The sequence below is a fragment of the Candoia aspera genome, chromosome 1 (genome assembly GCF_035149785.1).
Source record: "Candoia aspera isolate rCanAsp1 chromosome 1, rCanAsp1.hap2, whole genome shotgun sequence".
Classification (NCBI taxonomy): Eukaryota; Metazoa; Chordata; class Lepidosauria; order Squamata; family Boidae; genus Candoia; species Candoia aspera.
This window is the reverse complement of record NC_086153.1, coordinates 343,392,766-343,403,586: the sequence shown is the minus strand read 5'-3', so window position 1 is coordinate 343,403,586 and position 10,821 is coordinate 343,392,766. Positions and strand designations below refer to the sequence as shown.

Below are 10,821 nucleotides of genomic sequence, written 5' to 3'. Positions count from 1 at the left end.
GCTGCAAGGGCTGTGCAGCTGCACCCGCTCCCCCCACCCTATCCTTCCTGGGGGATTTAAGCTCAAGAGGGCGGTTGCGTCTGTTCTGCACCGAACCTGCAGGAAATGTTGCCGCCAGCTGCAAGTGCCGGTTCCTGGCTTCCCCGAAAGTTTTAAGGCTGAGGAGCCCAGCTGGGCGCCTCCGCCCTGGGCCGACACTCCCAATACCCCGCGGCGGCGCCGGCCTTGTGAGCAGAACCGGTCCTGTCCGAGCCTCTGGTTGGTCAGAGACCCGGGCAGGAAGGCAGCTCCTTTTCCCCTGGGATGGTGCAGGGTCATGCTAGCCCACTGCCCACCCCACCCCCGTGAAGGCGAGCCACGGGGCTGTCCGCCCGGAATAGGCTAATGGGCACCCGGCGGGGAACGAACAGGCCGCCGCCGGACCTCCCGCAGCGGAGCCGAAAGCAGCTTTTGATTCGAACTCGATTGACCTTTGCAAAACTCGGCGGAGCAGGAGAGGGGCGCTTCCTTGGGAGCAAGACCCCTGCAGCCCGGCAGGACTTGCACGTCGGAGTAAAGGTCCCCTTGCAGCTCGAATCCCCCTACGTCAGAAGGTCAACGGAAGACCCCCAGAGCGGCGCTTTCCTTCGGGCAGACGCCCCGGGGACGTCGGGACAAGTCTTTCCAAATGGCAAAAGGCCGGGGCGGCAGAGGCGTCTCCTTTCTTGCCTGACTCCCCCGCCGCCCCCCACCCCGCCGCTTATAAGAGCTCCGGCACGTGCTCCTGAGTGGCCAGACTCTCGGGCAGCAGCTGGAGGGAGCGGGAAGTGGAAGGGGAGGGGAGGGGAGGGGAAGGAGGGAGGGGGAGGGAGGGGGAGGGCTCATATCTCCGGCCAGCTGGCCGAAGGCTGCGGGGCGGAGGCCGGGATGGGTCGGATGGCCGCCGCTGTCGCTGCCCGGAGGAAAGCCGAGGGGGATACCTTGAAATACTTCGTCGAGGATCCCGGTACCGGGACGATTTACAAGCGGGGACAGCTTTTGGGACAGGTAACCTGCTCTCGCCTTCCCCTTGAAGGCTGCGCGGGGCGCCGGGCGGTCGCGCTTCTCCCGAGGGCCGCGCCGGAGCGAGGGAGACCCCGGCAAGCTGCCGGAGCGGGGCTCAACCAGGTGCCGCCAAGCGTACCGCAGCCTCCCGAAGTTTCGCCCCGGGACGGCGGGGAACGGGGCTACTGCTGGGCTGGCGGCGCGGGAGGAGAGGTTGCTGACCTCCCCTTCCAAGTCCCGAGGCGACGAGCGAGTCAAGGTCACAGGCGGGAGCCACGGGCGACCAGGAGTGGCCGGAGGCAGTCCGGAGCCGCCCGGTTCCTCCGGCCAGTGCGCCTTCCTACTCGCCTTTAGGTCACCGCCGCCGGTAGCCCGGGGGTTTGCTTGCCTCGCTCCGCAGTCGCTGTCATCTTTTTTCCCCCTGAAAGCCTGCGCAAATATCGGTGGTTCTTCTCCGGAGCAGGGAGCCTGAAGCCTTGGCCAGGCGGGAGGGCCGAGGTCCCTGCCGCGAGGCACTTCCCTTCGAAGTTTGCCCGGTCTTGCTCCAGGCCTCCCTAAGGGGGGCAGAGGGGCTCCTTCGGGGGGCGGGGTGGCACAGCGACTCTTCTGAGCCTGCCGCTGACCGGTGAATAGTCACCGGCCTGCATGTCTTTCCTTCCCTTTCCAAGCAGCCAGCAAGGCTGACGTACACTTTCCAAAAAAACGGAGAGGCCAATTCAACACTGCCATGGGAGAAAAGCTGGCGATTGGGGGAGGAGGGCAGCCAAGGGCTTGTCTTCACATCCAACTAAGACAGCAAGTGAGAAGTAGACTTTCAAACAGACAGGTTGCTTCTGACTGACCCCCACCCCTTCTCTCTGCCTTCCCCAACCACCGGCCAGGGAGCATTTGGACAATGCTACACGTTTACCGACACTTCCGCCAACAGAGTCTATGCCGTGAAGGTGGTCTCTCAACAGCGAGTCTCAAGGCTGGGCAACCGAGGAAGGGTAAGTGGGATTGAGGGGAGGGCTCGGTGGTCTTCTGCCAAATGCCTCTGCCTGGAGATCAGCTCCCATGGCACAGAAGGGACCCCCTCCTGCCTTCCCTGCCCCTGGCTGCAAGCTCCGTGGGCTGCGCTCTCTCTCCAGAGGGGGGGCCAGCAAAAGTGGAGGGCTCAGCTGGGAACCGAAGGCTGACCAGCCAAGAGGCTAAGCGCTGCCTGCCTGCCCCACTGCCTTCTGCCCCATGGCACAGTGGCAGGTGAGGCCTGCCAGCCTAAATCCACACCCTCTTCAGCCTCCTTCAGCTTGGCACAACCCACTCCAGGGATGTGAACTTCAATTCACTGATGGATGCTCCCACACCCATCCGTGTCCTATTAAAGCCCACCAGCACTGTAGTAAAAGTTCTGGAGGAGGGTGTAGATCGGAGGTGGGACGCAGCCCAGCATGCTTTCCTGGATGGGGCAAGCCTCTGTGATAGAGGGATGGGCAGGGCCGCCCCCCAGCTCCAACGGAGGAGCTACGCCGAGAAGCTGAGAGCGGGTCCCACAGCACCAGCTTCCTCCATCCCCTTTAGGAGGGTGGCGAAGCCCTGCTCCCCCTGGGGCAGACAGGCAATCTGCAGCATCAGGGGAGAGGGGATGGGGGCTCGGAAGCAGGGGGCCGGCCTCTGCATCCCCTCCCTCTTCCCGGGCACTGTGTGGCCTGGTTCCTTTCCTGCTTCAGGCACCGACCTTGGATTTCTTCTGTAGGTCTCCTCGCCAGGTGTGCAAGTTTCAGCTGATTGCAGCACCCAGACCCTGGTCTCCCCCTCTGCCTCACGTGCACACATGTGCTTGAATTTCTCCAAAAGTCTCATGACTTTGCTTAACTCTTTGCAGGTTCTAAGTGAGATTGAACTGCATAGCCAGCTTCAGCACAGGAACATTGTGGGTTTTCACCGACATTTTGCTGACCAGGAGAACATCTACATGGTGCTCGAATACTGTAGCAGGAAGGTGAGAGAGTGAGCAACGGAGGGAGGGAGGGAGGGAGCTGCTGAGTTGGAGCAAGAAGCATTTTTTTCCTGTCCCAATGGGATATTCAGCGTGGAAGCTACGCTAAGCAAAGCAAAAGTTCCCATACGTGAGGAAGCAGTGAGGAGCAGGCCTGCCGACCCGGGCAGTGCGGTACTCAAACTTCCCTACCGGGTTTCCCAGTGGTGTTTTATATCCTCGCAGGGATAAGGAAGTACTCAGGGAGCTTGAAAGCAGAGCATGGTCTGAGATCAGGTTCTCCTGCAGTTGCACCTGGGGAAGAAGCCGCGGCAAACACACCTTGCGTGTGCTAAAAGCCCAGCCATAACAGGAGCGAGTTGGCCAAGCTTAGGGTACGCCAAGAAGTCAGCCCAGGGTGCAGACGTGCCCTCCCTTCTGTGAAAATGCCCACCCATCCCCTGGAGGGAGCCTTCACCACAGCCCGACAGCTGCTCAGGCTCAGCCCCGTCTCTTCCTCCCTAGTCCTTGGCCCACATCCTGAAGGTCCGGGGGACGCTCACAGAGCCAGAGGTGCGATTCTACCTGAAGCAAATGATTAGTGGCCTGCAGTACCTCCACCAGCAGGGCATCATCCACCGTGACCTCAAACTGAGTAGGTGGCAGAGACCCGGGGGGGGAGGGAGGGAGGGGGGTTGGGAGGAGGGCCCATGCAGGCAAGTGGCCCACAATCTTGCCTAGATTCCAGTGGGCTTCTCCCCGGGAAACTGCCATCGGGTGCCGCTTGCAATCAAGGTTTGCTTGTTTAGGAGGGCATAGGAGGGCAAGGGACACGGTGGCGCTGCGGGTTAAACCGCTGAGCTGCTGAGCTTGCCAATCGAAAGGTCGGCGGTTCGAATCCGCGGGGCAGGGTGAGCTCCCGTTGCTAGTCCCAGCTCCTGCACACCAAGCAGTTCGAAAACATGCCAATGTGAGTAGATCAATAGGTACCGCTTCGGCGGGAAGGTAACGGCATTCCATGAGTCATGCCGGCCACATGACCACGGACAGGTCCTTACGGACAACGCCGGCTCCAAGGCTTTGAAACGGAGATGAGCACCGCCCCCTAGAGTCGGACTCGACTGGACTTAACGTCAAGGGAAACCTTTACCTTTACCTTTACCTACCGTGGCACGCCCATCATTGCTAATGCCACAACATTCAGAACCAGCGGAAGCTTCTGCATAGTCTTCAAGGGCAGCCCCATGTGGAATGTCTTGCAGTAATCCAGACAGGCATGACTAAGGCACGAGTGACTGTGAGCAGCCTTCTCCTGTCTTGGAATGGGTGTAACTAGAACCCAAGACAGATCTATGCAGAGACCTGTGTTACAGCTGCCACCTCTCCTAAAGCAGGAGCTGTGCGTCCAGGAAGACCCCCAAATTGTGCACCAGTTCCATCTGGTGGAGTGCTGCACCATTCAGAACAAATGGAGGAAAATCCCCAGGAATGGGCAGTCTCTGACCCAGAACCATTTGGTCTTGTCAGAGTTAAGCCTGATCGTGTCCCTCCCCATCCAGACCCTCACAGTCTCCAAGCACCGGGGCAAGACTTTGCCAACTTTACTTGTTGAGCAGATGGCAAGATATACAGCCATGTCAAACACCAGTGCCTGGCCCCATATCACAGATGACCTCATCCTCACATAGATGTTGAACAGATGGACGGCCCCTGCCCTGGCCCTGCCAAGGGCACCAACAGGTGCAGTCAACACCATCTCTATATTATGCCCAGGCCCGAAACCCAACTGAAAAGGGTCCAGATAATCCTCTTCATCTGAGGCCCTCTGAAGCTGCCACCACTGGTCCAAAACTATTGGGTCCTGCAATGGCTTCTTGAAAAGGCAGCACACTGCCTCTGTTCTGGGCTCCTGGATGGGAGGTTAGACCTGCCTTCCTCACTCGGGAGTCCTCCAGATCATCTGGACTGGCATTCCCATCATCCCCAGCAGTGCAGCCATTGTCTTTGCTGCCTCATGAATGGGGTGAATCTCTCTGCTAAGGGTCCTGAGAGCCTCTTGCGGCAGTCATGAATGGAGAAGGACTTTCTTTAGCTGCTGGGAAATCCACTACCCAGCAGTTTTGAGGGGGTGGCATGTGGGAAAGAGAAATTCCCTCTCCGGGTATGAGTCAGTGCAGAACCTGGCTGATTTCCCCAGGCTGGTTGGGCCTGGCTGCCAGCTTGCTTTCCTGGGTGCTAGCAAAAGAGGCAGGCAGCTCCATCACCCAGTGCGCAAGGGGACCCTCTCTGCTGGTTCCCAGGCCTGAGCTCTGGCAACAGCGTTGTGCCCCCGCCATGGTCACATTCTTCTCCCCCTCCCCCTCCTCCTGGGACAGGAAGACACCCACAGAAGGGGGAGTGAAGGTCAGATTGCAGGACACATAACTGTGCCTGCAGCCTGGGGTTGCGTGCCTTCGCAGGGCAATGGGGGAAGATGGCTCTTTTCGGGAGGCCCACCTCTGCGGGTGAGGGGCACTGGAAACTCATCCAGGATCTCTCAGGGCCAGGGAAGGTCTGGGCTGGCAGGACAATCTTTGCAGGCTTAGCTAGCTAGGACCAGACCCCCAGACGCTTTGCACCCCGCGCTGTCCCTTGCAGGTAACATCTTCATCACAAAGAGCATGCAGGTGAAAATTGGGGACCTGGGGCTGGCCACACAAGAACAGCAAGCCTGCCGGAGGAGAGGGTGAGTGCTGAGATGGCAGGGATGAGGCATGGGAGCCATGGGGCACGGGTGGCATGTCACCACACCACGGGTGACATGTCATGGATGAAGCAGGCCAGGTGCCAGTGGGGTGGGAGCCTGGGACCATCCTCAGTGGGCCAGAGTCAGTCGGGCAGCCTCCTTCAACCTGGCGACAGTGCCCAGCTTTATCAGGGGATCCGGTCCCAGAATGGGGGGTTACTCTGCAGACTCTACCTGGGACACCCGCCAAAGAGTCCCTCCAGTCAGGAGCAGCCCTGTGGTCTCTTGATGCCTGAGGGGAGACAGAGGGGCTTTCCACCAGATGGGGGTTCCCATGCCCCAAACTAGTTGAGCTCTTCCCTGAACTGGGTTGTGCGACCCACTGCGCTTTCCCCTTCGCTCCCTCCTCCTCCAACGACACCCCTCGTGCATTTGATGTAGTTGGCACTTTCTTATGGAACCGGAAGCCCCTGCAGGGACGTGTGCTTGTCTGAGCGCTGAATTCAACTTTCCTCTCCACAGGGTGGTCTGTGGGACCCCCAATTATCTGGCCCCTGAAGTCATTGCTAAGAGGGGGCACTCCTTCAAATCAGACATATGGGCATTAGGCTGCATAATGTAAGTAATTCCCACAGCAAGGGGGAGATTTCATTTCGCTCTGCCCCCCTTGGAGCTCTGGGAGGAGGCCAGACATGGGCAACGCTCCGTGGTCCACTGACAATAGGATGTGGGTCACGGGGTGTGCGCCTCTCCCTCTTCTTCCCCAGGTATACGGTCCTCGCCGGCTTCACCCCCTTTGAGATCACGTGCAAGCAGGAGCTGTATGAGAGGATCCAAGAGGGCCACTACCCCCTTCCTGGCCACCTCTCCCTGGCCGCCCACAGTCTGATTGGGAAGCTGCTGGCCCCTGACCCGTCTGCCCGCCCCAGCCTGGAGGAGGTGCTCCAGCATCCCTTTTTCACCCAGGTGTGTGCCGGCTCGAGCAGGGGCTGTGTGGATGCCCCATGATTTAAGGTCCAAAGGAAGGGGGGCAATGGTGGGCCCCCAGCTGCAGCCACCTCCCCTGCAAAGGACGTGGCTGCTCTGAAGCTCCAGGGAGGCACTTGGGAGGCAGGCCTGCTGCTGGATTGGCGGGTGCTCCTGGGGCAGAAAGGAATTCTATCCCAGCAGAGACCCCCTTTGCTCCTTCTTTGGGTACACTTGAGTTGGCAAAGGCTTGAGCCTCTCAAGTAGGAAGGCCCGAGGTGCTCCATAGAATTTGCTCGTTAATAATAATAATAATAAATGTAAAATCATTGCTAAACCCCATATTAAAGCAACTTTAAATCAACCAAGCCAGCCAGCAGAATTAAGACAGAACTAACATAAAATTCCACATAGATTTCAAGCTCCGAAAGCTCGCCAGAAGAGCCATGTCTTAACTGCTCTCCTGAAAACATGGCAGGCAGCTGGAGCTTGGGGGAAGCTTGATCCAGAGACCAGGCCTGCCCCTGAGAGTCTGTTCCTGGCCTTCTGGTCCCCTAACCACACAAGGCAGGTGACCTTGCAGCATCCCGTCCCTGGCTGAGGGGTGTGCAATGTTCGGCCAAGGCAGAGGGTCCTGCAGGTAGCCGGGGGGCTTTCTGGGTCAATTCCTGTAGCTTGATTTATGGGAGCCTGTCAGTCACCAATGCAGTGCCCGTAATGCCCCCCAGCAAGTAAGTGGCTGCATTCTTACCTTTACCTTAACCCTAACTGCAGTCCCCAGTTAGTCTTCGGGGGTTCCTCAGGTAGGCCATACGGTAATAATCCATTCTAGAGGGGAAAGCGACGTGCAGCACACTCATGGGGCCGCCTGCCCATGCTCTCAGCCCACAGCAGCCAAACTCCTGCAGCCACATCCTCCCAGTCCACAAAACAGGAAGAATCCAGATCGCCGAGCAAGTCACCACCACAGTAACCCCCACAGCCCCACGGCCCATCATGGACTCAAACATGCAAGAAAGGAGCCCCTCTTCATGCCAGGGCCCGAGGCTCTGGGAAGGCTGACCTGGTCATTGGGCGGCGGGGGGAGCACAGGCCTCTGGGCCAGCAACGTTCCCCTCCCTGCTGGTCTGCCTGACTTCATTCCAGGGCTTTGTCCTGCATGGTTGCAATCAGGGAGATCTGTGAAACGCCCGAGGCCTATGCAAAGGCCAGGATGCCTTTCCTGGGAGAATGTTTTTTTGCCCCCTCCCTTCCCTGCACTTTCCCCTGAAGCTTGCCAGCTCTGGGCAGCAAAGCTCCAGGAGGCTGCAAAGGGTTGGCATGTTCTGGGTCATGCCATTCACTTCTTGATTTTTGCAGCCCTGATGGGCATGGCCATCCCCCTCACCCTTCCCTCATTGTCCAGATTCTGCCTCCTGTTCGCTGCCCCTGATCTTGCCTGCCCGCCTGCCCGGCCACCCTCCTCAAAAGGACTCGGGAGCCCTGCTCCCCTCCCCAACCGAGACACTCAGGCCAGGCACCATCTTCTCCTGGGTGAGCAGCTGGGGGCCCCTTAAGGTTCCAGGACAGGGTAATTCTGCTTCTTTCCCCATTTTGCATCTCTCCCCAGCACTTCACCCCTGCCAGGCTCTCCTCTCGCACTTGCCGTTCTGCCCCCGTTTTCCTTTTTGCGAACCCGCTTCAAAAATTCTTCCAGAAAATGGCCGTGTTCCTTTTCCGGGGCTCCCCTTGCCAGGACCCCCAAACTGGTGAGTGCTCTTGGACGGAATGGCGGGGGGTGGGTGGTGGCAGCAGGAGAGGACAGTGGCGAGGGGGGCCCTTTTCTAAAACAGGCCTTCTAATTTGACACCTCCTGTCCTTCTCCCAATGAGGAATATGAATTTGGCCTTGCAGCTAATAAATTGGGTTTCTAGTCCTCAGCGTACCCAGAAGCTGTAAGGCCGTAGAAGGTAGCCTTACCATCTAACCATGTCTCTCCACTGCTGCCCCCCCCCCAGTGAGTCCTGCACCCCAAGAACAGGAGGAGCCATCACAGCCACAAGGGGTGAGACTTGTTGCGCCTCCCTGTTTGGTAAGAAAGCATTATGCTTGGATTACCGTCTTCTCAAGCATCACTTTGCAGTTAAGAGGTTGCTGGCATTTTGTGGAGCTGATTAAAAGGCAAATGCTTCAACCATTACGATACTGTGATTGTGATTATTCGGGTGACTATCACCATCCCGGTGTTTCCAGTGGTCTGGGTTCCATCCAAGAGCCTAGGAATCTTGGGGCTGTCGGGGATAGAGAGGGAGAGAGATGGCACCTTTCCCGGTTTTAACTAGCACTTCCTGGGATCCTGGTTCAGTCCCATTTGCCCCCATTTCCTTCTCTGACTGTGCATTTCTTAATTCGATTTACTGACTGGAATTTCTCCACCCCTCCATTCTGCTAGGTGCTCTCCTCTGTGATCCATGTGGGGAACAGTCAGTGGCCTTAAGCTGCAGCCTTTTTTCTTCAGTCTTCCCATCTGCAAAATGGGAATAGGAACACGCTTTCCTTTCCTTTTCATTGTGGCTTTTATTGGACCCCCTTTGCCCAGGTTGCCTCTTGAGGGCTGCTTCGCTGGGGCCTTGCAAGGCCCTGCTGGCTCTGCAAGCAGGGCCCCGGGGCCCCCAGTGGCCCTGGCCTTTGCCCTGAGGGTCTGGAGGGTTGGGGGCCGCCACGTTCACAGCCGTGGAACAGTTGGTTGGGGGACTTCCAGCTTCAGTGTCCCTGCTTTGTGGGACTCACGGGTTGGTTTCGCGTTGCTCCCCCAAAGGAAGTCAAAGAGGGGAGCACAGACCCCGTGGAGGAGCCCAGCTGCTTTTCTCCCCCACTGCTCAGGAGGGGCTCCCTGCGCAGCGGGCAGTCTGAAGGTGAGTGGAGCTGCAGGGAGCAGGCACGCAAGTGTGGGCAAAGGGGGCTGGGGACGGAGAGCGGGACTTGGCCAGCAACCCCCCCCCCCAGTTCTGCTTGCTCTCTGTCCTTCTGCAGCCCCTCCTCCCTCCCTCCCTGGCAGGTCCTGACTGGGGCCCTGGAGGCATGCTGGAGAGGGTGGACGAAAGGCTGCGCGAGTGCTTGAGGACCACCCCCCTGGGTGAGGTTGCTGGGGCAGGTCTGCTTCTTGGTCTGCCTTGTCTTCTCCCTGGGGGCTTCAGCCCCTCTTCTGCCTCGCAGACCCTCTGCTGCTGCTGGTCTCTCTCTGAGCTCGAGGGGCCTGGTGCGACCCAGAGACGGGGTGCCTCCCCTGAGGACTTCTTCCCCTCCCACTGTTGGACAGGTGGGCCTGTGCCAGCTCCCCTCCCCAAAGGCTGTCATCTGGCGGCCTTAGGAGGTGCGCCTTCTCTTGTGGATCAGCTCCCCCCGCCTCCTGCCCTGAGGCCCCTTGCCGTCCAGAAGTCCCTTACGACCTGGATTTTCTAGGAGTGCTGGGTGGTGTGAGAGCATGTTAAGTTTTGGTACTGCTGTACGTTCGTCTGTTGTTAGCCGCCACGGTTATTGTATATAACAAGGGTGGCCATAGAAATCTTTCAGGTAAATAAATTAAATAAATCCTGCCCATGAAGCAAGGGGTGGCTGGGCACCCTGCCAGGTGCGGAGCTCCGTTCTTGGCACAGAACCTCCATGGTTATTTTCTCACGTCAGAGCAGAGGTGCACCAGATCCTGGAGGACTGGAAATGTGATGGTGGCCGGGGCGGGGGGGAGTGGGGGTGCTGCGCCGCACCGCCACTTGGGCTGAGCAGGACATCTCCCCCTGCAGTGGAAGAGCTGCCCAAAGGCCTGCGCAGAGCCAGTCCTGCCCAGATGGCCACCAAGTGGGTGGACTACTCCAATAGGTATGGGTTCGGCTACCAGCTCTCCAGTGGATCAACCGCAGTGCTGCTCCCCGATGGGACCCACCTGGCTTTCTGCCCCCAACGACAGTGAGTGCCCCCTTGTGAGCCAGGCACAACCCTGCTGCCTTTGGAGTGGCATGAGGGCGAGGAGGCCCAAGGCCAGGGGAGCAAGACGGACCCAGCCATGGTCCTGGAGAGGAAGGGACCCGGGGGGCTTAGGAGAATCGTCCCGGCCTGTCCCTCTGCTCAGCAGCTGCAGCTGCTCCAGGGGGGTCCTTTGGGGCCCCTGCCCTGC

The 10,821-nt window shown here is 59.0% G+C and overlaps 1 protein-coding gene and 1 long non-coding RNA gene across 2 annotated transcripts; both read left to right on the top strand.

Annotated features, from left to right (window-relative positions):
* Positions 1 to 901: 901 nt before the first annotated feature.
* Positions 902 to 9,147, top strand: LOC134487742 (inactive serine/threonine-protein kinase PLK5-like). The gene is made up of 10 exons (XM_063289751.1): positions 902 to 1,026; positions 1,905 to 2,012; positions 2,888 to 3,004; positions 3,506 to 3,635; positions 5,618 to 5,705; positions 6,228 to 6,323; positions 6,473 to 6,671; positions 8,281 to 8,419; positions 8,669 to 8,742; positions 9,103 to 9,147. The coding sequence occupies exons 1-10, from the start codon at positions 907 to 909 to the stop codon at positions 9,145 to 9,147; spliced, it is 1,116 nt and encodes a 371-aa protein (XP_063145821.1). The 5' UTR covers positions 902 to 906.
* A 326-nt stretch (positions 9,148 to 9,473) lies between these two features.
* On the top strand, positions 9,474 to 10,622 carry LOC134491008 (uncharacterized). Its single transcript, XR_010067269.1, has 3 exons — positions 9,474 to 9,565; positions 9,709 to 9,786; positions 10,451 to 10,622. It is a non-coding gene; the product is annotated as an uncharacterized LOC134491008 (long non-coding RNA).
* Positions 10,623 to 10,821: the final 199 nt, after the last annotated feature.